This window comes from Asterias amurensis, chromosome 9 (assembly GCF_032118995.1).
Source record: "Asterias amurensis chromosome 9, ASM3211899v1".
Taxonomy (NCBI): Eukaryota; Metazoa; Echinodermata; class Asteroidea; order Forcipulatida; family Asteriidae; genus Asterias; species Asterias amurensis.
In genome coordinates this window covers 7,707,862-7,734,631 of record NC_092656.1, presented here as the reverse complement: position 1 = coordinate 7,734,631, position 26,770 = coordinate 7,707,862, and the positions used below count along the sequence as shown (strand labels likewise).

Here is a 26,770-nt window from a genome sequence, read left to right as displayed (position 1 = left end):
ACACTGGTCTATTACGAAACGTGTACCTTGCCGTTAAAATACATCAATACGGAAAGACTTTGTTTGAACTGTTAGGACCTACTGCTTAGACATGTTTGTAACAATACGGACGTGAGGCTTTGTATCCTATCATGTCATCTATCTTAGCCTTGGATTTACTCCATCGTCTCTACACTAGTCTAGGGTGAACACAAGTGTTTGAGTATTTGTCAGCAAAATGCACTGCAAATACGGCGATCTGTGAAGTATCCTTCCATCTCAAGTCGTTCAAATATCTTGTTCCGGACTCCACTGCCCCGGATGCAGGTGTTAGTATGCAATCGGCTGTTAAACGAATGAGCTCTTCCAATTTGTTCCGGGAGAAAAAAAAAACTACATTCACAAAAGCTACATCCACATAAACAGCAATTAGCGTACGATCCAGTGAGGGGATAGGCCTCCCCTATATACGTGTAAACGGTGATAGATAAGGGTGAGTATCCAAATTGACATGTCAAGGGGCAGATGGTTTTTGAACACACAAGTGTGATACACCGTTTGTTCTGAGCCACTTTCAAAGTCACATTCGTGTGTTTCAAACACAAGTACTTACAGATGTAGCTTCGGTTCGAGACATACGACGAACCGATCTGTATGAGGAATTCCCACCTCCCGTTGGCGAGAACCTGCTATTGATGCGCCCGCTCTTGTTGCTTCCTGACACCATCTGATGGAGATGGTGCCGATAACTGGTCCCCGCGAGGGCGTAAACGATAGGGTTGATGCAAGAGTTTGCATACGCAAGACACAGGCAGAACACTCGTAGATTATTTACGTGAACCGACGAGCTGTGGTGCTCGGGGTCGATTGCATTCCACACGTTGAACGCCTGAAGGGGTGCCCAGCAAACGGCAAAAAGCATAACAACACACAGCACGATCCGGGTGGTTTTCCACGTTTTGCTGGCCGTCCGGGCCGAGCTTTGTGCCGGGGGAAGGGCACCAGAGCGACTCTGCTGCGACAGCGGGTCGTACCCGGCAGTCGACGTGGGCTCCCGGCATCTACCGACCCGGCTAAGACTCCACAAATGTGATAATATGAGGCTATAACACACGGCAATGATCGTGAGGGGTAAAAGGAACGTGGATAGACTCAGATAGATGAAGTAGCCGGAGAGAGCCGCAGGCTTGTGCAGGGTAAACTTACAGTACTCGTTGATCTCACCAAACCAATTGATGACCTCTATCTTGAAGAAAACAGCTACTGGAATGTGAACAACAGCTGAAACTGCAACCAAAACGAAAAAAATAGATCACAGTTATTTCAAATTAACATTCCCATCAAATAGTTGATGAGATCGTGGAGTTAACAGCTCCATATGATCCAGTAATGAGTACACTTTTGCGAAAACACCATTGGCTAGACAGGTATATTCGACAGAGGGCGCCCTGTATAAAATCGCTGCTCTTTCTTCCGCTTGCAAACGTCAAATTAACTTTAATGGTACACACACATTTTGCTCATTCGTAAAAACAAGGCCTCCTCTAATCGACACTTTGTTGGTTGATAAGTTTGTTCCCGCTGTGAATAATGAACTCCAGTAGTCTACATCAGTCTCAGTACATGCATGAAACACGATACAGAAATGGAAATAATATTTTGTTTTAAGGTGAAGTGTCCAAATTGGAAGGTGTTTTGCTTGCAAGAATGTTGTAGGGCCAGTGAGCCATCAACCCACGCCTTTGGTTATCCAACCACAGCCGTAGCCGCCAGCTTGGAACGAGCCACACACTGCTAGCCATAGAACACCATTCAAACGATGACGTCAATGGTTCTCAAAGGGGACACTTTTTAATTGAGGTCAAACGCACAGATTTTCCTGTTTCCTGATCTGGCATTCGTAATAAGCAACTTGACCCAAACCTTTGAACTTTTCACTACAAACTGGTGCAACTTTGTAGCGGTTGTCTCAACGATGATTCAATCACCATCTGATTAATCAAGTGTCTAAAAACAACATTGGAAATAATCCAATTAAAACGGGTTGACGAATTGGTGTTACTGAAACAAAAATGGGGTCAACCGGCAGCTTGACTGAAGACAAAATAATATATTCTCAACTAATCAGATTGCGACTGTTGTCACCTGGCCCACATACATTTGTGAATGCCTTGCGTGGCGGCAACCCTAGTCTTTATACAGACAACCGCGCAAGCGCCGTTAATAACCGCTACATCGTATAATTGGGCGAATTAAAAACGCCCAATTCGTCAGAGATTAAAGCGCAAATTCAGTCCAAACGAGAAACTGATACAACCCGATCGAGCCGAGGGATAGTGTCTATTTGATTATGCAAATTCGGCCCCTTATTCACTTTGAGATGTGAGCGATTTCAGGGCGAGCTTTGGAATTAGAAACTGAGATGGTATTGTACAAAAATCTCCCTGAAGGATTGGAGTGGGGTACGTTTTTAATTAAATATATAACTGCAAATGATGAATGTATTAATCCCCTTGCTACAAGAAACCAGCTGTCTCGATCTGAAAATGACTGGCTGTAATATTAAATTTCATTTTTTTTTCCGGATATGAAACATACAAGCTGAAGACCAATGGAATTGTTTTCAGTGCGTTGCAATTAAACGGCTTGTGATGCAAAGTGCCGTGCTTAATAACATTATCAAACTCCTACTGCTTTTCACATCAAATAATGTCATGTGCGGTTAGCATTCATAGTTTATGTTGGTTCTTTTTAAAATTTCCCTAATGCAGCAATAATCACTGGGTGAAAAAAATGTGTGAAATAATGTAAAACAAAATAAAAATAATAATAATATAATTATTCACTTTTTTTATTCAGTCATCAGAAATTTAAAAGTGAAATTAATGCAGCGTTGTTATACATTGGGATACTAGATGGAAATTCCCATGTGGAGGTTTTGCAAAAACATTCCTGACCAAGTGGGACATGCACTTTACCCTTTCTGCAGTGCATAGAAAAACAAAATCACATTCAGACCGGTGTAGTGAAGAATGCGCTTACTAACACCAATGCGTAATGTCTACAATAAGGGGATGTTTAGTTCTTTTTGTTAACTATATTTGATTTTGGGTCAAAGACGAATTGACAACAGCGGTATTTGAACCAAAGACCTCCGGATTAATGTGCCGACGCCTACTTCGTCAGCCCTATGTTGGCGGTCTCCATTGTCAATGTCTTAGTTAGGAGTACCGTATTCGGAAGCCATTTTTATATGGGACTTGAGGCATGTGGTAACACCATTATTATGTGTATTTAGTTGCTAGGTAGAGTTTGCTCTTTTGAAAACTGTCTTGTATATATTCTACTAACCGCTGAGTAGATAACTATGGAGACTTATCAGCCCTGAAGAAAAAAGAAAAAAGGAGACAGTGTTGACTCGAGCACATTGACACGACAGTATCAACCTGGAGATGTTTTTCTTGAATAGGCAAGGGAAGGGGATGAGGTGGGCCGACAGGAAATTGGGTTATCGATTGGACATTCCTTTTAACCAATAAAGACATGGCATCGGCAGTTACAAAACGCACCACTGGATTGAGTTTCCCGCTCAGCCAAAAAAAAACCGAAAAAGAAAAAAAACCAGAAAGGGACAAAAAAGACAGACTTTGCCTCTTCAGTCACAGTTTGTAAGTGAAATCCTATATTGCTTGGAGGGTCTTCATTCTGCGGAAGACTGATTACAGGTCGTTTGCAATCGAGTTACCGTGAATTTGGAATCGAACGACTGCTTTTAGAGCATCCGGAGAAATTTTGAAGCTTTTGTTCGAGTCCCTTGAAAAACAAAATTACCCTTTTTTGGATAATAAGCGAATGGTCAGCCTCAATTGTTAGCCTCAACCAAAATATGATTTCCTCTCATTTTGTCCCTTTTAATAGTCATCTCATTTTTATTGATTAACATGCGAACACAGTGTTCATGGGCCCTAGCTCTGTTTCCAAAATGCCCAAGTAAAGCACCAATTCACAAAATCAGCTTAAAAAAAATATATAAAAAAAATAGATAGAAAACCCGGTTGATGTATGGGGAAAAAATCATACGATATATATTTCGAACAGGAGAATGTTGTCTCATATCTATCGCCCAAAGGGACAACTTTTACTCGGTTGACGGATACTGTCTTGCCCTCGATATCATTTTACATTTCTTACAGTTGCAAATAACATTTGAAAATTACAAAAACAAAATTAACAAATAAATGTACATTACCGGTGGCTAGATAACATTTCTTTGAAAAGAATAACAATACTTGTGGAAAAAACAAAAAAAAAAAAAATAAAAAAAAAACACACATAAAATAACAAAAACCCAAACTGCAGTGTAAGCCGATACCATCTTCAATCTGCATTGGTGAACTCAGCAAAGAAAACCCGAGGTGGGAAAATACACATCTCACACCTTGATCACAAAATTAGCTGTTGCATTTTTTATTTAAGGATGATTTATTCGAGCATGTGGTCTATTTTTACCCCTGGTTTGAGTCTAGAGACAGACTTGAGGACGTGTTGACTTGGTTTGATTGTTTGTAAAACGTCGTTTTAATTAATGTCAGTAAACCTTGACGTGTGGCCTAGATAGTCCAGTTTGTTTTTCTCGCGAAGCTTTTTTTTTTTTCCGTGTAGAGAATTATGAATAGCAGTTTTTTTTATTAAATGTATAGGGTAAAAAGGAAAAAATAGGAACATCCCCTAAAAAAGGGAGACCACATGTATCAGCTAGATACAGAACCAGTACGTCATTCAGAGGGCGCGTGTTTGAATCCCTCCCCATTCAATTTGGCTTCGTTTAACCCTAAATTAAATAATATTATGTCCTTGGTCTGCCTTTAAAGGCAGTGGACACTATTGGTAATTACTCAAAATAATTATTAGCATAACACTTTTTCTTGGTGACGAGTATAATAGGGAGAGGTTGATGGTATAAAACATTCTGAGAAACATCTCCCTCTGAAGTGCCGTAGTTTTCGAGAAAGAAGTAATTTTCCACGAATTTGGTTTCGAGGCCTTTAAATTTAGAACTTGACGTCTCGAAATCAACCATCTAAACGCACACAACTTCGTGTGACAAGGGTGTTTTTTTCTTTCAGTATTATGATGACCGATTGAGCTCAAATTTGCACAGGTTGGTTATTTTATGCATATGTTGAGATACACCAACTGTAAAAGGCTAGTCTTTGACAATTACCAAAAGTCTCCACTGCCTTTAACAATTATTCGCAAGAAGAGGACAACATAACTATGATATTAAAATAACACAGAAATTATAACATAAATATGCATAGGGTTGTATTGTCAATAAATCTTAAAAGGTTAATTTTATTGGTTATCACCAGGCTTGCCCTCTGTAGCCATGTTTAGTTATAATGTGTGAAATGTTTCCGTGCTGCCTATTGGAAGTAAATAACAATTCAAACAGTTAATAACTTTATAACTTACATATCCAAATGGACGCACACACCATACCAGCTCTGCATATGGTGCGCGTGCGCCTTGATGCTAATGGCGACATGATGACGTAATATCTATCCACTGTCATGGCGGTAAGTGTTGTACACGTAGCTTGAACGGACACCTGAACAAAAAGCAAAGTGAAAACGTTTTATTGTTTAGTGTTTATAACAATTCGGACGTAAAATATCAAAAATTTCGTTTTATTGTGACTACTTTTAAGCTTGAAGTTTACACTTTCTAACACAGTTTTTGTATTTAAGACAAATATTTATATTATATATTTATATAATATATTTTTAACTGTTAAAATTGACAGACTTTGGTAAATTTCCTCATTTTGTTTTTTAAACCGCTTTCCGGGTGGGTTGGCCTAACTAGGAATTGGTTATTTCCCACTGCGGTCCGTAAAACTTGTTAATTCTATGAAGTATTGAAAGCCTACTACTGCCTGTGTGGTCTTGTAACAAAAAAGAGACGCCACAATCAGCTGTCTTGTGACTCACCACTGTATACCTGTACATTTAATAGCATTATGAGTACGAGAACTTTAATTTAGGAGAGCTACGAGGTTTGTTTTTCCATATGTTATTAAGAGTACTTCGCTAGGAGTGCCGGGCCTTTTTCCTAGAATTGTCCTTAGTTCAAGTGCGAGTACATGATTGTAGACAGACGTACTCGAGCAGGAGAACTGTTTTAACTTTACTTATGGCTTTGCTACCATATTTACTCAGGAACCATCATCTTCTGAGATTAATGGAAATCCAACCAATTTTGTTTGCGTAATCTAATAAGAGGTTGGGGAGGGGGGGGGGGGGCAGTGAACGCGCACCCATTCTGCCCGGGACCCCATTGCCCAACTCCAAAGTGCAACCAAATGACAAGTATCGACTTCACGATAAGCAAGTTTTAAATTTGCATTGCTTTCACTAGAAAACGATCGGAGTATACTGATCGAAACGTCGAGTTGAAACCAACAGTTCTTTGCAGACGACGATCAGAGCATACTGATCGAAACGTCAAGTTGAAACCAACAGTTCTTTGCAGACGACGATCAGAGCATACTGATCGAAACGTCAAGTTGAAACCAACAGTTCTTTGCAGACGACGATCAGAGCATACTGATCGAAACGTCGAGTTGAAACCAACGGTTCCTTTCAGAACCATTCCAACTCATTTAGAGATACAAGGTGTTACATGGTGTTACATGGTGTTACATGGTGTTACACGGTGTTACATGGTGTTACATGGTGTTATCGCAAACCTTTCCATATCGTATGTCCAGCATGCAAAGTTACAAATTCTAAAGGAACACGTTGCCTTGGATCGGACGAGTTGGTCTATTAAAAGCGTTTGTAACAATTTTTATTTTTTAATGCATATGGTTGAAAAGATGTTTTAAAAGTAGAATACAGTGATCAACACAAGTTTTCCGCGAAATTGTGTGGTCTTCCTTTTACTGTACAAACTAACACGGTCGGCAATTTATGGGAGTCAACGACTCACATAAATGGCCGACCGTGTTAGTCGACGAGGTAAAAGGAAAACCGTGCGATTTCGAGGCATGTTTGTGTGGATCACTTTATTCTACTTTTACAACATCTCTCTACTCATATGCATTTTGTAACAAACGGTTACAAACGCTTTTCAAAGACCAACTCGACCAATCCAAGGCAACGTGTTCCTTAAAAGTACATGTTATAAAGATGTTCATAACATGTAAGTTAGTTAATACTGTATACGAAACGCGTAAAATGTAAGGTAAAGCACGTGAACATCTATACCACTAATGAGCCAGACGTTTTAAATTTCGCTAATTAGTTGTATTGGAATGCTGACACAAACCTAGCGGTACGGGCAACACAGACGAAAGAGAATGTCGTAATCGTGTTCGGCAATTATTTTAACGAGGACAGGGTATCGGTAAATGGGCTCTGCCCTCCCGCAAGAAATTTATAAATGGGTCGTTGAAACCGTACCAATGCGATGCCAATTAAAGTTAACATGGTGTCCTTGCTCGTGATGACCTGATTCAATGTCAACACCGTACTGTTAATATCGAATGTTTTTTCAATACCTGAAAATGCGGCATAACCTCGATTACCTGTGGCGGCAAACGGTGCATGTACCGGACAGATTTATTAAACACAAACTACAACATATTAATTTGTGTGTTGACGAAATCTTTGCCTTTTTTGTTGACGCACAGCATTTTCAAGGGATTGGTTAAATGCACTGGACACTATTGGTAATTACTCAAAATAATGTAAATTAATATTATAATTACTCAGCATAAAACCTTACTTGGTTACGAGTAATGGGGAGAGATTGACAGTTTAAAACATTGTGAAGTGACGTAGTTTTCGAGAAAGAGGTAATTTTCCAATACTTCAGAATTAGATTTGGGGTCTCGAAATCGCACGTAACTTCGTGTTACAAGGGTTTTTTTTTTTTTTTTTTTTTTTTTTTTTTTTTATCTCGCAACTTCGACCACCAATTGAGCTCAAATTTTCACAAGATTGTTATTTTGTGCATATGTTGAGATACACCAAGTGAAAAGACTGGTCTTTGACAATTATCAATAGTGTCCAGTGGCTTTAATGCAGTTTCAAATTTACTAAAAGGTACACTATAATTTGGAGCGATGCTTTGTGGTTGATTCACTATGCATGGTTGAAACCTAACACTTGTTTCGTTTTTTTCTGGCATTGTGCCGGTTATGACGTGTTGAACCAGACATTAACTTAGCTTTAAGCTCTGATATTCTGTAAGACCCGGTTAAGGTTCAGGTTAACGTTAACGTACGTCACGCACCAATCATGAGGTGTTCAAAGTTTTGGACCCATTTTGGCTCAACTCCCTCTTTCTCTGATTATGATTCTGGTTAGAAACGTTTGAATTAAAACAATTTGAGTTTCTTGGTCGAATCTTGTTCATTTGGATGTGCCTCGCCATGTTTTCATTTACACGGGACTGAAGAAGAAAGCATTGCTGTCAAAACCATGTCTGCAAGGCTGTTAATAGCACAGCAATATCGGATGCTCAAGGATACGCTCAATATTGTCTGATTTTCAGTACCTAATGTACGCTTTTTTTGTACATTTCTTGAGTTTTCGCCTTTGGAAAAATACTTCCAGGTGACTTCATCATTCCAGCGAATACTCCATGTGTCAGGTTATTTCAAAGTTACAAACAAATAATAAAAGAGAAGGGGTTCCTGGCCGAGGCTGCTATATGCGCCCTATCACCCTGTAAACTGAAGGTGCTACATAATTGGGTCTCAGAATTCATCACTGCAAAATCGAATATTTTTGAAAGTTTGTATATCGCAGCGCCTTGAGTATCCCGTATTGGCCATACTTGCGCTATATAAATTTGTAAGACTTCACCGTTATTTAACTATTATTATAATGTATCAAAGTACTAAACACTCTTCTAACATATATGAATAAAAGTTTCCCGGTCAATTTCGGCACATTATACATTTCAGTAACACGCATTCAAATTCATGCATTCCCCCAGATTCCACTCAAAATATGAGGTTTCCTTTTTAGCATCGATGCATTCAATTTCGTTTTCATGCACACATTATTTCGTGTTTCTCGATCATATTCATTCGCTTCAGTCATTCTATCTCGTTAATATGCATGCGAGACTCAGACTTTAAATGTCTAAAACTTAGGCCGTGTCCGAATTAGTGGTTACAGCTACGGCTACGGCTAGATTTCCGCGTCAATACGTGTTGAGGTATAGGACGTCCTTAGCAACACCCTTAGCAACAGCCGTAGCCATAGCCGTAGCCGCCAATTCGGATTCGGCCCTATTTACGTTTGATTGAATGGTTGGCCAGCTCTTACTGCTGGCTGTTACGAAATTGGGTGAGTTTCTTTGCCTACTGTAATGATCTTTGAACTGTTTAAAATTAATTACTCCTTTTTGACAGTTGCATACTGATCTAACAGAGCTTAAATTTTCAAACGAAATTTAATGATTTTTTTTCTTCAAAGTGGGCGGGGAACCTATACAAGACGCAGCCAAATCACTCATCTTTAAAAACCGCATGATAGTAGCGCTATAGTAAAGCGATAACTAAAGGTGACCTCATAACACAAGCTCAAAGTACAGAATTCAAAAATCTACCCTAAAATCCGAAGGGTTTTAAAGTCAAAACCGTTTAAATTATGCTCTGACGGTAAAACAAAAACTCCAAAACAGGACATTAACTGCAGTGCCGATCGACCAGCGTTTACACTAATGGCCGATAACCTATTAGACTCTCTAGCAACAACTCTCTGTGTGTGCACCGCCAATTTACGTGTTTACGCAGCTAGACGAAATCCTGCTCCGATAGCAACACACTCCACTCTACATCAATTTACAAATTCAATCACTTTCGCTTGTTATTTTTCGTGTTCGACATTCCAAAACAACTTGTCTTTTTTTATTTCCCTGTCTCTCTTTGCCTAATCGAGAATGCGACAATGCAAATAATGAACCAGTAACCACATCTGCTGGGGACATAAGGGAGAGAAAAACCCTGGACAGGGGTCAAGCTTAGTGTTTTGACTGAACAATCTAGCCAGCTGATCTAAACAAGGAAGAACGTACAAAGAGATTCTATCTTCAGGGAGAAATCGAAGACTTGCCGCTCTCCGGTTGTAGGGGTATACGAAGATGGATTGATACAGAGTGTAGAGTGTGGCTGTTGTTTTTACTGGAACGGGAGTAAGTGGGGGAGAATTTGTCTAGTGAATGTTTAAAGGATTTCCGATTCCCGGGAAGAGTGTGTCAAGGGGGGGGGGGGGGGGGGGTAGAGCAAGGAAGTTTGTGACGGAAACAAAAAGGAGAGATAGTGTTGGCTCATGATGGATGGTGCAATGTTGTCACTGAGAGATGTACAGCACTGCGATAACATTTTAATTAGATTCACTTTTATTTCGAAAAATGGTTTCAACCCTTTAGCAGAGTCTTTGTATAGAAGGCTTAATGACAACACAGCGAACATGAAATGAACAGGTAACTATTTGTGGAAATACATACGGATAGAGTTCAGACATAAGGCACCAAGAACAAAGCAAGTGGTGCACGATGAATGGAGGGAGAAGGGCAGTGGGCGAGACTGGTTTGACAATAAAAGACGGAAACACAAAGGACAATATCAAGGGTGTGGGAAGAAGGGGAAAAGTAATCATTACGTGAATGAGGCAGGCTAAAAGGGGAGTATATGTTGGGGGGAAAGTAGACGGCAAAACAAAAGGTTTATAAGTCATTTCCTTCTTGGATGTTCGGACCATGGATTAGACTGGTCTGAAGGCGCCTTATCCACATTTTTTTCAATTCTCAACTTAACAGTCTCTCGGTCAGAAATGGAGTGTACTTTATTTATTTCGTCACAAGGTAGTAAACAAGTATTTTGTTTCCATCATTAAAGACACTGGACACTATTGGTAATTGTCAAAGACTAGCCTTCACAGTTGGTGTATCTCAACATATGCATAAAATAACAAACCTGTGAAAATTTGAGCTCAATCGGTCATTGAGGTTGCGAGATAATAATGAAAGAAAAAAACACCCTTGTCACACGAAGTTGTGTGCGTTTACATGGTTGATTTCGAGACCTCAAGTTCTAAATCTGAGGTCTCGAAATCAAATTCGTGGAAAAATACTTCTTTCTCGAAAACTATGGCACTTCAGAGGGAGCCGTTTCTCACAATGTTTTATACCATCAACCTCTCCCCATTACTCGTTACCATAAGAAAGGTTTTATGCCAATAATTATTTTGAGTAATTACTATTAGTGTCCACTGTCTTTAAGTGAAGTTTGCGATTATTACATTATGTTAATCTCTTTTGAGTTGTGTTAGTTCTGAGAAGAAACGGTGGTCACATCTCGATCAGTCTGCTCTGACCATCTTCAGGAGGCATGCGTTTTGCTTGGGGAAAATATAATTTCAATTAAATTCAAGTCTTAAATGTTACTATATTATTGATTTCATCGCAGTTTGCAAAAAGTGTAATATTTGAAACATTATTTGCTAGAGAAATCTGAACCACGCTACAACCAATTGCTCTTGATATCTCCTCTAACACGATGGATACGCTAATTACTTATTATGTCATAACCAAGAACCCCATGGAGAGAATACAAGGACAGCAGTTTCAGACTTATTCGACGTAGAGAAGAATAAATAGTTAGTGAATGAGGAAAACTTACGTAATCAGAAAGGGACTGAACGGTGATAGTGCTCCCAGCGGGATTCGAACGAGGGTCCTTGAGGTGGAACACCCCGCTCTTCTTTATCATACATTTGTATATTTAGGTAATTCCTTTTTAATGACTTATTTATTCAAATTCCCATTTTCTCTTTATTTTTTTTATTTTTTTTTATTTCGTTTTACTGTTATACGTAAACAACGTCGGAGGTAGTGTGATTGTCTGCATATTGCGCCACGGCACTTAATTTATCTGTAGGTAATTTTCTAAATTGATGCAATTCCACTTGTTTTTTCTATGTTTTTTTTTTATTCACTGTACTGCTTTGGTGATTGGCTGTATGTTGCGCCACGGTCTTTTCCGTTTCGTGTTTCGTGTTTCGTTTACTGTAATACATCAAGAACCCTGGTTACTGCTATGTTATGGTGATTGGCTGTATATTGCGCCACTTAACCTTTAGGTAATTTTTGTAATGTCCCCTTTTTAGAAATTGGTGAAATTCCCCCCTTCTTTTTGCTGTTTTTTTTTTTAATGGTAAGACATTCACAACCCTTCCCGAGACTGCTACGGTGATCGGTTGTATATTGCTTCACAGCACCTCAAGACGGAGTTTGGCAGGTGATAAAGTGACCCATTTGTTAGGCGCATCTATTTGTTATAACTGATGATAAATTTGCAACTGGGTTAAGAACATTAGTTTAATGGATGTTAACTTGGCATCGAGGATAAATGATATTGATTTTGGCTTTAACCTTACACTGACGTGCACTGTATATCAGTGGGCCTACTTTCAAACAATATTTGAAACTGCCTCTAGCTACAGGGCAATCTCCGTGGTCTAATTGGTAAGACACTGCTCTAGAATTGCAAAGGTCGTGGGCTTAAATCTCACCCGAGTAATAAAATGCTTGTGATTTTTTCACAGAGTACGGGGCAGTACTGAGAACAGTGCAAACACACATCGGTGTGAGGGTAAATCTAAAATTAATATATATCCCATGTGCCACTTGAACATCCATTATGATCGGTACGGACCCGATGCTTATAACATAGGATTCGAACTGCCTCTAGCTATCGGGCAATCTCAGTTGTCTAGTTGGTAAGACAATGCCTTAGAATGGCATATCATTTTGGTTGGAATCCATCCCGAGAAATATGCCTGTGATTGTTTTTACTAAAACTCGACAGGTACCGAGTATAAAGTGCTATAACACAAAAAATGTGTGTAGGTCCAATTACAACATTAATTAGTAACATTAGTTTATTACCCTATACATCGCTGTGTTAAGATTTCTCCTGTGATGAACAAAATTCACCCAAGCATTCCACTCAGGTGGGATTCAAACCCACGACCTTTGTAATGCTAAAGCAGATGTATTATTTACCGCACAGAGACAGCTCGAATAATGTTCGTGTATGTCTGCTATGTAGGTTTTGAGGCATTGCTTGTTCAGGTATCATTGTGTATTAGTCGATATGTGGTAGAACACTGTATTTTGCTTGGTAGATGCTTGCAAAGCAGAAATTCAAACATATTTTAACAGCTAATACAACAGTATAGGGTTCTTGTTTAAATTTGTGCATCTGTGCAAGTGTATTCATACAGAGAGCGTTTTGACGCCACATGAACAAAAATATAATGTATGTACGCACGATAAGTTTGGATAGTGTACGAACATGTTATCGTTAACGTACAAGATACGACTGAGTTTTTGTATCCCATGTGGCGGCACTACGCTTCGTAATTTACCTATATATAACATTTTTCCCCTATCAGTTTCTCTCGTTATTCTTTTCCATTCAAAAGTATAATTCCCAAAGTAATATTTTTACCCTCTCTTTTGTCGACCGGAAGAATCGTCTTCTTTTACAAATTGTTATATCTACCTTTTAGATCTTGCTACCTCCTTCCACTGATAAAGAAGGTGAACAAAGATGATTTTCAAATTACGAGGACAATCTCAAAGTAGAAACCCTCTAGGAGTGATAAATCCACGTGGGATTCCGGAGCAAGATGTCTGGATGAATGGGGTAGCCGTAAGCAACGAATCTCGGTGTTTTTTCTTGACAATATAATTAGAATCAGACAGAGAATAGATTCAACTGTTCATGACAACTGGGTATTGGTTAGACTCGGCAAGGTTTGACAGCTTTACTGAGTCACCAGCTGTACTTGGGGGCCTTAGCGGTAAGTATTATATAGTACATTAGTTGTGGTAGCACCGTATATATACTCAGTGTGACTTTCTCGAGGTACATGTATGTGCACAACAATTTCAGGCTTATTACTCGGGTGCAGCTCGGGTTGAATTCGAACCCATGACCTTTGTAATTATAGAGCAGTGTATTACCAACCGATATTACCTGGTAGCTCGAGAAAGTTCGAATCTTATATTTAGGCAGCGGGTACCGGGGCGAATTTCCATCTTTTAAGTTAAAATAGTAATAGAATAATAATGGAGTTTTGTATTCCGCAATGCCCACTCGTATGAATATACTTCGCATTACAAAGAATGTAAACGAATGAAGAGAACAAAGACAAAACATCACTTCAGTACCACTAAGAATTCGTAAACAAACGGACTTTTGTACTGGACTGAACTACATGAAGTGATGATGACTGTCTATAATCGAGGAGCAAAATTTGTCTATTGTAGGAGCAGCGTACACGATCGCCTGTTTACCTAGGAAAGCTTAGGTGTTTTTGAAGGGTGAGTTAAAACTTAAGTGCACGGTTAAGTGGTCTTGTAAACTTCTAAGACGGCAAGATATTTAGAAGAGCAAATTTTTGGAAACAATCCCTGGAACAGTATTATTAACCTGCCTGCCATGGGTTAATAAAAAAAAAAAAAAAAACTAGACATGATTGCATTTGTGCACAAATGCAGAGCTGTTTCGTTAATAACAATTTAAATTTTGTCAACTGAATTTGAAATTTATTCTTTTTTTAAAGCAGTTATGACTAATCCAGGCTATTAAAAAAAAAAAAAATTGGATTATACCATGTTCGGATAGCAATTTATTCGTTGAAGGTGCAAAAATTGAAAAAATCATAAAATATCGTGTGATGACGTCACTATGACGTCATTTCACAATTCACGAGAGCTTGCCAATATCTAACAACCTACCAAGTTTCAACATAATCGCATAATTACTTAGAGAGTTATATTAGTTCAAAAAGTGCACCTTTAAGGCCGCGTCACGTGACCCCCAATGACGTCATTAATCTGAAACTTCACACATATGATGGCTGCCTGACAGTTAACATGTGTGTAAAATTTGAAGTGATTACAAAAATTTTCACCACACACATCTTCAAAAAGTCCATTTTGACGAGTTTTCAACCTGCCGCTAGAGAGCGCCGTTGCATTTTGTGACGTCATTGGTATTTTTTTTGAACTGCCCACCCTTGCCAAACCTAACATCGTTAAAAGCAACTTCATATCTTTTTCCAATTTTGAATTAGAGGGCCACTTCCGGTTTCGACCGGAAGTAGAGGTCATGTGAGGTCACGCACACGAAACAAAATGAAGACCTTATTTATTCCTCCCCAATCCCGCAAACAGAAACCTACGGTCTCTTGTGGCTGATTTGTTATAAATTTTCAAACATTTAAAATACAACACCTTTAAGATGACGTCACGTGACTTCTGATTATGTCATAATGACATCCTTGTTTCGCAATGATCATTGCACCAATACCTTTCATCCCTGAAAATTTCATTGCAATTGCTCTTTGGGAACATTGCAAATCAGCACTTATATGAAATTTTTCTGAAGATGACAAATAAAAAAAAAAAATAATAATAATAATAATAATAATAAAAACTAGACATGATTGCATTTGTGCACAAATGCAGAGCTGTTTCGTTAATAAAAATTTAAATTTTGTCAACTGAATTTGAAATGTATTCTTTTTTTAAAGCAGTTATGACTAATCCAGGCTATTAAAAAAAAAAAAATTTGGATTATACCATGTTCGGATAGCAATTTATTCGTTAAAGGTGCAAAAATTGAAAAAAATCATAAAATATCGTGTGATGACGTCACTATGACGTCATTTCACAATTCACGAGAGCTTGCCAATATCTAACAACCTACCAAGTTTCAACATAATCGCATAATTACTTAGAGAGTTATATTAGTTCAAAAAGTGCACCTTTAAGGCCGCGTCACGTGACCCCCAATGACGTCATTGATCTGAAACTTCACACATATGATGGCTGTCTGACAGTTAACGTGTGTGTAAAATTTGAAGTGATTACAAAAAACTTCACCACACACATCTTCAAAAAGTCCATTTTGACGAGTTTTCAACCTGCCGCTAGAGGGCGCTGTTGCATTTTGTGACGTCATTGGTATTTTTTTTGAACTGCCCACCCTTGCCAGGCACTAACATCGTTCAAAGCAACTTCATATCTTTTGCCAATTTTGAATTAGAGGGCCACTTCCGGTTTCGACCGGAAGTAGAGGTCATGTGAGGTCACGCACACGAAACAAAATGAAGACCTAATTTATCCCTGCCCAATCCCGCAAACAAAAACCTACGGTCTCTTGTGGCTGATTTGTTATAAATTTTCAAACATTTAAAATACAACACCTTTAAGATGACGTCACGTGACTTCTGATTATGTCATAATGACATCCTTGTTTCGCAATGATCATTGCACCAATACCTTTCATCCCTGAAAATTTCATTGCAATTGCTCTTTGGGAACATTGCAAATCAGCACTTATATGAAATTTTTCTGAAGATGACAAATAAAAAAAAAAATAATAATAACTAGAGCTAAATTGCATTTGTGCACAAATGCAGAGCTGTTTCGTCAACAAAAATTTCAAATTTCTCAACTGAGTTTTAAATTTGTTGGGTATTCAAAGCAATTTTACCCAATGTGGCATAAATAAAAAATAATTTGGATTATACCATATTCAGATAGCAATTTATGCGTTAAAGGTGCAAAAATTGAAAAAATCATAAAAAATCATGTGATGACGTCATCATGACGTCCTTTAATATTTCATAAGAACTTGTCAATATCCAACAACCTACCAAGTTTCAACATGATCGCATAATTACTTAGGGAGTTATATTAGTTCAAAAGTGCACCTTTAAGGCCGCGTCACGTGACCCCCGATGACGTCATTGATCTGAAACTTCACACATATGATGGCTGCCTGACAGTTAACTTGTGTGTAAAATTTAAAGTGATTACAAAAAACTTCACCACAGACATCTTCAAAAAGTCCATTTTGAAGAGTTTTCATCCTGCCGCTAGAGGGCGCCGTTGCAATTTGTGACGTCATTGGTATTTTTTTTGAACTGCCCACCCTTGCCACGCACTAACATCGTTAAAAGCAACTTCATATCTTTTTCCAATTTTGAATTAGAGGGCCACTTCCGGTTTCGACCGGAAGTAGAGGTCATGTGAGGTCACGCACACGAAACAAAATGAAGACCTTATTTATTCCTCCCCAATCCCGCAAACAGAAACCTACGGTCTCTTGTGGCTGATTTGTTATAAATTTTCAAACATTTAAAATACAACACCTTTAAGATGACGTCACGTGACTTCTGATTATGTCATAATGACATCCTTGTTTCGCAATGATCATTGCACCAATACCTTTCATCCCTGAAAATTTCATTGCAATTGCTCTTTGGGAACATTGCAAATCAGCACTTATATGAAATTTTTCTGAAGATGACAAATAAAAAAAAAAAAAATAATAATAATAATAAAAAAAACTTTAACAAAAACAAGAGCTGTTTCGCTGCGCTTCGCTACGAAACAGCTAATAATAAAAAAAACTTTAACAAAAACAAGAGCTGTTTCGCTGCGCTTCGCTACGAAACAGCTAATAATAATAATAACTAGAGCTAACTAATTTGTGCACAAATGCAGAGCTGTTTCGTCAAAAAAAAATTCAAATTTCTCAACTGAGTTTTAAATTTGTTGGGTATTCAAAGCAATTTTGCCCAGTGTGGCATAAATAAAAAATAATTTGGATTATACCATATTCAGATAGCAATTTATGTGTTAAAGGTACAAAAATTGAAAAAATTATAAAAAATCATGTGATGACGTCATCATGACGTCCTTTAATATTTCATAAGAACTTGTCAATATCCAACAACCTACCAAGTTTCAACATGATCGCATAATTACTTAGGGAGTTATATTAGTTCAAAAAGTGCACCTTTAAGGCCGCGTCACGTGACCCCCGATGACGTCATTGATCTGAAACTTCACACATATGATGGCTGCCTGACAGTTAACGTGTGTGTAAAATTTGAAGTGATTACACAAATTTTCACCACACACATCTTCAAAAAGTCCATTTTGACGAGTTTTCAACCTGCCGCTAGAGGGCGCTGTTGCATTTTGAGACGTCATTGGTATTTTTTTTGAACTGCCCACCCTTGCCACGCACTAACATCGTTAAAAGCAACTTCATATCTTTTTCCAATTTTGAATTAGAGGGCCACTTCCGGTTTCGACCGGAAGTAGAGGTCATGTGAGGTCACGCACACGAAACAAAATGAAGACCTTATTTATCCCTCCCCAATCCCGCAAACAGAAACCTACGGTCTCTTGTGGCTGATTTGTTATAAATTTTCAAACATTTAAAATACAACACCTTTAAGATGACGTCACGTGACTTCTGATTATGTCATAATGACATCCTTGTTTCGCAATGATCATTGCACCAATACCTTTCATCCCTGAAAATTTCATTGCAATTGCTCTTTGGGAACATTGCAAATCAGCACTTATATGAAATTTTTCTGAAGATGACAAATAAAAAAAAAAATAATAATAATAATAATAATAAAAAAAACTTTAACAAAAACAAGAGCTGTTTCGCTGCGCTTCGCTACGAAACAGCTAATAATAATAAAAAAAACTTTAACAAAAACAAGAGCTGTTTCGCTGCGCTTCGCTACGAAACAGCTAAAAACTTTAACAAAAACAAGAGCTGTTTCGCTGCGCTTCGCTACGAAACAGCTGAAAAAAAAGTAAAAACCGATTCTAAATACTCAACGTTTCGAACAGTATGCTCCGATCGTCTTTAGAGGCAAACAAATCGAGCATTGAGTCGTAAACCACCGGTTCGTTTCAGAACCAACACAAACATACATTCACATGGTGCTACCGCAGACCTCTTTCCACTAGGCAAAGTTTGAAATCCTGTACAATACAATACTAAATATAAAGGCACTGGACACTATTGATAGTTACTCAAAATAATGATTAGCATAAAACCTCACTTGGTAACGAGTATTGGGGAGAGGTTGATAGTATCAGACATCGCGAGAAACAGCTCCCTCTGAAGTAACGTAGTTTTCGAGAAAGAAGTAATTTTCCTAAATGTTTGAATTTGATTTCGGGACCTCATAATTAGATTTTGAGGTCCCGAAATCAAGCATCTGAAAGCATGCAAACATCTGTAATCACGGTTTTAAATTTACTTTTCATCATTATCTTTGACAAAACAAAATGCTAACAAAATACATATCCGGCTGGATTGAATGTACCTAACTGGTCAACAAATAGGAATAGTCATTTCATGTTACCATGGATACCCCCCTCTAGGCACGCATGCACCATGTAATTTGGATGAATCATAATTAACCGCATCACAGGGGGTCATTTACAGTAGTATTTTGTTTTCGAAATGTAAATTGAAAAATGCTCCTTTTACGAAATGCTTAGTGGACATTTCGAAAAAGTACCCGAATCCTTTAATGGTCTACAAACTACAATGTGATAAGCAGATTGCTACGTGGTAGATAATTAGCCTATACACCTCAATCTGTTTGGCAGAGCGACAGTGGTTTAATCCCAGCTTGCTCCAAATTTTACATCCGTTATTTTGTCTATTTCTAATATCCCTATTAATGCTATCAAATACCTCAATATTTTCTATTTTCATTTGGAAAGGCAAAGATCGTGAGTCAAGAAATCAAAAGGTTTAGGATTATAACTAGGATAGTGTAAGAATTGTAGACGCAGCACTTTGCACGGAAGCTTTAAACAAATCACTTTGATCACTTGGTCATAACAAATGTTCTGGTGGGTCACCTACGCCCATGTCATTTGAAATGAATCTAAAATTTTGCCTTTACGATGATTGGCCTCTTAGGATAGGTGGTGTCCTAAGGACCACTGCTCCGGCTTTAGATAAACTTTTTGAATGCTTGGTCTTCTTTTTAATACTCACATATGATTTTTATTTTGTTTTCTAACACAAAACTGTCTGTCCTATGAAGAATGATGTCAGTAAATCTTCATTGTTGAGAAACATATGATTAGCATAAAGACAGTGGACACTATTGGTAATTGTCAAAGACGAGCCTTCTCACTTGGTGTATCTCAACATAATTATGCATAGAATAACAAACCTGTGAACATTTGAGCTCAATTGGTCAACGAAGTTGCGAGATAATAATGAAAGAAAGAAATTCTAAATCTGAGGTCTCGGAATCAAATTCGTGGAAAATTAGTTCCTTCTCGAAAGCTATGTCACTTTCAGATGGAGCCGTTTCTCACAATGTGTTATACTATCAACAGTTCCCCAATAAATCGTTATCAAACAAGGTTTTATGCTAATAACTATTTTGGGTAATTACCAATAGTATCCACTGCCTAGGATAGGTGGTATGAAGAACTATGTCAGTAAATCTCCAATGTTGAGAAACATATGATTAGCATAAAATAACAAACCTAGAACATTTGAGCTCAATTGGTCATCGAAGATGCGAGATGATAATGAAAGAAAAAACACCATTTTCACACGAAGGTGTGTGCTTTTAGATGGTTGATTTCGATACCTCAAACTCTAAATCTGAGGTCTCGAAATAAAATTCGTGGAAAATTATTTCTTTCTCGAAAGCTACGTCACTTTCAGATGGAGCCGTTTCTCACAATGTTTTATACTATCAACAGCTCCCCAATAGTCGTTAAAGGCTTTATGCTTATAATTATTTTGGATAATTACCAATAGTATCCACTGCCTTTAAGAGTAGGTGGTGTTCCTAAGGATCATCGTCTCCGGCTATAGAATGGTTTGGATAGACGTTTTGAATCCTTTGATTTCTTTTACTCACATTTGGTTTATCTTTTCTAACAGAAAACTGTCCGTCCTTACCTCTCATGAAAATTATGTCAGTGAATGTCCATTGTTGAGAAATATATGATTGGCTTAGAGGGAAGGTACACTATTGGTAATTACTCAAAACAAATATTAACTGAAAAACTGACTTGGTAAAGAGCATTGGAGAGTTGTTGAAAGTATAAGACATTGTGAGAAACGGCTCCCTCTATTTCGAGAAAGAAGTAATTTCTCACTAAAATAATAAAATACTTCTAGCAAGAAGTCTTTTATTCCTATCTGAAAGCACACAAATTCGTCAAAAAATGGTGTTTTTTCTTTCATCATTTTCTCGCAACTTCGATGACCATTGAGCTCAAATCTTCACAGACTTGTTATGTTATGCTTATGTTAGGATACACCAAGTGAGAAGACTGGTATTTGACAATTACCAAACGTATTTAGTACCTTCAAACGGCGGTAACATCGCATCATTATTTAGTATGGGGCGCTCTCTCTCTCTCTCTGCACTGTGCCAGTACTATCGCTCTCAACAAAATTAACAAGGACCCACCGGGATTACGGGCACTGGACACTATTGGTTAATACTAAACATATAATTGCACGCGTAACAGTTTACTTGTTAACAAGCAATGGAGAGCTATTGATAGTATAAAACATTGTGAGAAACGGCTCCCTCTGAAGTGACTTGTTTTTCGAGAAACATGTAAATTTCTCACTCAAATATTCAAATACTTCAGGCCTAAAAGGCTTAGCAGCTTTTTATTAAATACATCTGAAAGCACACACATTATGCAACAAAGATGATTTTACTTTCTTTCTTTTTGTATCGCGAATTCGATGACCAATTGAGTCCTAATTTTCACATGTTTGTTATGCTTTGCATATGTTTGGATATACCAAGTGAGAATACTGGTCTATAACAGTTACCAAAGGTATCCAGTGTCTTTTAAAGAAAAACAACTAGTGAAAGGAAATGGAAGTAATAAGATGTACTCACGCATTGCATGTAGGCGTTCAACTTGCAGAAGAACTGTCCAAATGGCCAGTAAGTCATACCGTAGCTCACTGATGTCAGCGGGACACATATAACCACAAAGACGATATCACTGATGGCTACGTTCATGATATAAAAGTTGGTCACACTGCTCCTCATGTTCCGATACCGGAGCACGATATAGATGACCAGGGCATTGCCCACTACGGCCAGGACCGCGATGATGCCCAGAGTAAGGGGCACCAAGACGGCACTGGGGCCCAGTGATGCCGCTTCGGCGGTAGCGTTATCATTATAGTACATTGAATAACTATCACTTAGAAAATCCCCACTCGACATATCGATATGTTTTTTTCTCGGTAATTCTTTCTTTCTTGAGTTGAGTTTAGGTCACAGGTGAAAGTGTGCAATTGTAAGTAGAAGAGTCCCCGATTCGGAGTTGCGACGAGTGAACTGAATATTCTAAATCCTCGAGATGCGGAACTTTGCTGGCTCTTGCTAAAACGATGAGGAGGAAGCCAGTAGCCGCTGTTTCATTTCAGTGCAGAGGTATCCACAAATCTAATAAGAAAGGATCAGTGCCCAAAGTGCAAATGGCAAAATAAGCTCGAACAGGTTCCGCTATAGATGACAAGTGGGTCTGTTATACTACGAGCAGTTTGCCGGCAACCGTTGCGGAGCGAGTGACAAGAGTTCACGGGGCATCCACGCCGCACTAAACCGTTCTCATGATGCGCTCACCTAATATAAAACACACACTCTCCCAAATCTCCCAATCAGCGGCTACACACCGATACACATCTAGGGATTACAAGAGGTCGTCTCACTGAGCTCTGATAAGTGGATAAGAGTTCGGCTCAGGCGGAACGTCGCGGTGGTTTTGAATCCGGCGAGCTGCTTTACTTGCCTCTAAAGAGGGGGCTACTTCTTCTAGTCATGCGTGTTTGGAGCTAGCAACGCTCACTGACTGATGTACATCAGTTACTGCTTACAGCGTCTGCAGCCGATGACACTCTTGGTGACGTCTTCGTGGAACTGATTTAGAGTGTGGAGCAACTGGAGACACAAAACAGAATATAGGAGTTAGACATTATATGAAAGATCGTGTCTGAACAAATGGCCTGCAGACATATTTGTATTTTTCATTTTATGTTTTCGTCTTTGAGGCTGATGGATAAGAAAGAAAATGTTCAAGTCTGGTTGTGATGAGACCCCCTTGGCGCGCTGCATCGCTGTAGATGTTGTTTAGTGAATCGACCAATACAGTTATCTGTGATGAACCCTTCAACTTGACTCGTCCCACACCCACCTACTCAATGCATGACGAGTCGTGTGGTGTTCTACCCCTGTATTGGTCATTGACATTTATTGAGGCCACGCCCCTTGTTCCTGGGTCAGTTTTAAAGTTCTCACTTGGTGTATCCCAAACATATGCATACAATAACTAATGATGTGAACATTTTGACTCAATTGGTCATCCAAGTTGAATGATAATAATGTAATAAAAAATACAAGACAAAAAAAAAAAAAAAACATTTGAATGTGTACACATTTTTGTGCTGTCAGATGCATTATAACAGGCTTCGGGCATGAAGTCTTTCAATATTTGAGTAAGATATTACCTCTTTCTCAAAAACAATGGATTGTTACTACAGATGAAGTCGTTTCTAACAATGTGTTTTACTATCAACAGCTCTTAGCTTTTATATGCTTATCTGAGTTATTACTGAATGTGTCAAGTGCCTTTAAAACAAATCTCACAAATTTCATGAGGTTTACTCAATCTTACAGAGTGTATTTGGAAACACTCAGCGGCATGAACTGACGTGTGTAAATAGAATTAGGACAGTCATCAAACGGTTAAATCGAGTCAGATTCTAAAATGTATCGCCTCGTCGTTTCATTTAACATCGTCATTGCACGTAGAGCAAATTGACGAGAAGGACAATATTTGCAGACGAGTACTAAGGTGTTGATATAGGAATGCCAACAGGGTGCTGTGGTGCAGATCCTACATTTTAGTCATGTTTTCAGGGTGGGGTCTGGGCCCAATTTCATGGCGCTGCTTGACGGTAAGCAAATTTGCGTGGTTACTGTAGCAGAAAAAAACTGCTTCAGCCATAGCGTGTTTCACAGGTTAGCAGAAAAATTGGGCGGCCATATTGCGTGTTTACCGTGGATTTGCATTGTAACGTCATTTATTTCGGTAAGCACCGGAAGGTTAGCATGCATTTTCGATTGCTTACGGTTAGCAGCGCTATGGAATAGAAATTGCACAGTAAGCACACAATCGGCCGCTGAGCAGCTCTATGAAATTGGGCCCCGGTGACTGCAAATCGGGGGGTTGTTTTCGTGCTAGCTATAGCGTAGGCGTTTTTCAAAAAAGTTTGGGGAAGCCAGCTTTCGTAATCACCAAAAAATTGCGTTGTTACAACTTTTTTCATTTTCATGAAAACTCAAAAAGTATGCATAAAATCGTCATTGCACGAAGAACAAATTGATGTAAATGACAATATTTACAAACGAGCAAAAGGCGTTGATTATATGAATGCCAGCAGGTGCTGTGGTGCAGAGCCTATATTTCCAGTCATGTTCAGGGTGGGGAGTTTGGTGACTGCAACTCGTTGTTTTAGCTTTGACATTGATAGGGATTGGATGAGGGCCAATGTCATAGGTTTTTTTTCGTGCAAGCTGTACCGTAGGCGTTTTTTTTTCATCAAAAAAGTGAGGAGGCTTATTTTCATACTAGCAACAGTAGGCACATTTTCATGCTAACAGTTGCTGACAAAGGAGCTTTAGCGTATTTGTTTTTCAAAAAGTTATTAATTAGGTGGCCAGCTGGCGTAATCACCAATAAATTGCTTTGTTACATCATTCATTTTCATGGAAACTCAACTAGTATGCACAAACTCATCTCTACGAATTGGGCCCCACAATTACTGTCCTTCAACATTTCGTGTCTTGTCGAGCGTCGAACCCTCTTCTTTTGGTGGCACTATTGTGTCTCTGAGCAACTTTGATTTCTTCCCATCACCCTTGAGTTAAAAATAAACATAGAGGGTGAGCAATTCGTCAGCGTTTTCACGAAGTAGCACTCTACGTGCTTAAGGATTTTTTTACACATTTTTATTTTTTTTACATTTCTGTTGATAATGCACGAAGACCTACAATTCCATAATGTTTCGAAGCTCAGACAGCTTTGTTTTTTTAATTAAGCTAATTAGTGTTTTCAATTTTGGCACAAACGTGGCATTTTTTGTTTTCACGAAGTAGCACCCGAACCTCTGTTTACCGTTGTATGCATGGCACGCACTCGAGTCAAAGTGTGGTAAAAACGTTTTCACGAAGTAGCACGCAAGTTGTGTGAGCGCGCGCGCGCTGACCTAGTTTCAAAAATCAATACAAAATGCTGTGTTGTAGCATAGGCGAGTGCTACTTCGTGAAAACGCAAAAAGACATATTTTGCACTTTTTGGGTTTCACGAAGTAGCACGCATCTTCTCTTGTGTCTAGTTTCATAAGTAATTATGCAAATGAGTCAAAATAAGATTAATTGATAAGTTCAAGTCATCAAGTATCTACATTGAAAAATTTAAATGGAAATACTTAGAAGTTTTGAAGGGAGGCGGGTTTCTAAAAAGTGTTTAACTTCAGAGGCCGTTTTCTTTGATTGTTGTTTTTTGCTGGTATAGCAGTGAGTGCTACTTCGTGAAACCGCTGACGAATTGGCAAACTTTCCGCCCATTTGGTTGTAGGCCTACCCATAGATAATGAGAACTATTGGGTATCATGAACATGGGATAATCATGGCTCAGGCGCTTTGATATCGGCTTGACAAATTGCAGGCTTTTGTTAACACTACAAAGTAAAATCTACCCATCCAATTTTGTCTACACTTCTTACAAAAATAGTTGGGCTTGAAGTAGTTTCGAAATGACTCTTAACAATTCAAGCTTATGGCTTCACTGGAAGGTTTATTTCAATTTAATATTTCCAAGATGTATTTTATGGGTCAAAATATCAAATCTCCAGCATGGAAATACATCATAAACAAGAGAAAATGTGCCAATGTTACCCCCCCCCCCAGAACCCCGCAAGATGTATCTCGCTTTACTGACTATCTCTGCAGTTCGAACTGAGCAATGACGATTGAAGCTTTTTTAATAAACCGTCTGTCCGACTTAGAATCTCTAACATTTAGGTCGCCATGCACTTTTTAATAGTGCTTGGGGACCCGATGCAGACGTCTCTATTGTCAGAGATATACGATACAGTCACAATCTTCAGTTCAAATATTGAAGTCCGGTGACTCAAAAAAAAGTGCAGCGAATATATCATCAAAAAAATTAAGACTTTTGTTTGGCAGGAATCAAATTTCCTTCGTAAGTGTGCTGCATGCGCACAGTTTTAAATTAAGATTGTTTTTTAATGGCTCTTCCTACTGATGTGACATTACCTGACGAGCATTGATAAATACTGCATTCGGATGATTAATGACATATTATCTGAATGATAGACCAAAGCTCCCGAACAAAAACAAAACACTTCAGGTTTTTCACTCTGTACCCCCCCCCCCCCCTAAACCATCTCAAATTCGAATCATTTTTTTAGGGTGCAAAACACACAAAACAAACAAAAGGAAACCACCGAAATGGAAATACAGAGCAAAATCAAGAAGAGATGCAAAATATGAAAGTTAGTAGATTCTTATAAAGCGCATATCCGTCACTCAGTGACGCTAAAGGCGCTTTAACATACAGTATTTTTTCCGCAATGTCTGTGGCGGACTACTTTTGAATTATAATGGCTGACAAGATGCTGTGGCGCAATATGCTGTCAATTAAGCCAGGAACACCGGAGCGAACCGCTTCTCATTTCGACAAGTGCACATGAGTTATTTTACGTGCGTTACACAACACACGGGACCTACGGATTTTTGTCCCATCCGAAGGACGAAGCATCATGGTTAAGTGTCTT

General features: G+C 38.6%; 1 protein-coding gene across 1 annotated transcript; it reads right to left on the bottom strand.

Moving 5' to 3' along the window:
- Positions 1 to 419: 419 nt before the first annotated feature.
- On the bottom strand, positions 420 to 22,133 carry LOC139942193 (G-protein coupled receptor 54-like). Its single transcript, XM_071938961.1, has 3 exons — positions 21,798 to 22,133; positions 5,455 to 5,590; positions 420 to 1,266 (listed from the first exon to the last, which is right to left on the bottom strand). The coding sequence occupies exons 1-3, from the start codon at positions 22,131 to 22,133 to the stop codon at positions 575 to 577; spliced, it is 1,164 nt and encodes a 387-aa protein (XP_071795062.1). The 3' UTR covers positions 420 to 574.
- Between the last annotated feature and the right edge of the window lie 4,637 nt (positions 22,134 to 26,770).

What these genes read in the sequence shown, in the direction of transcription:
- LOC139942193 (XM_071938961.1), bottom strand. Translation starts at nt 22,133, where the DNA reads ATGTCGAGTGGGGATTTTCTAAGTGATAGTTATTCAATGTACTATAAT. An exon ending in TGAACGCCTACATGCAATGC is followed by an intron (nt 5,591 to 21,797) that starts GTGAGTACATCT and finishes CTTTTTGTTCAG; the next exon opens with GTGTCCGTTCAAGCTACGTG. An exon ending in GTGTGCGTCCATTTGGATAT is followed by an intron (nt 1,267 to 5,454) that starts GTAAGTTATAAA and finishes TTTTGGTTGCAG; the next exon opens with TTTCAGCTGTTGTTCACATT.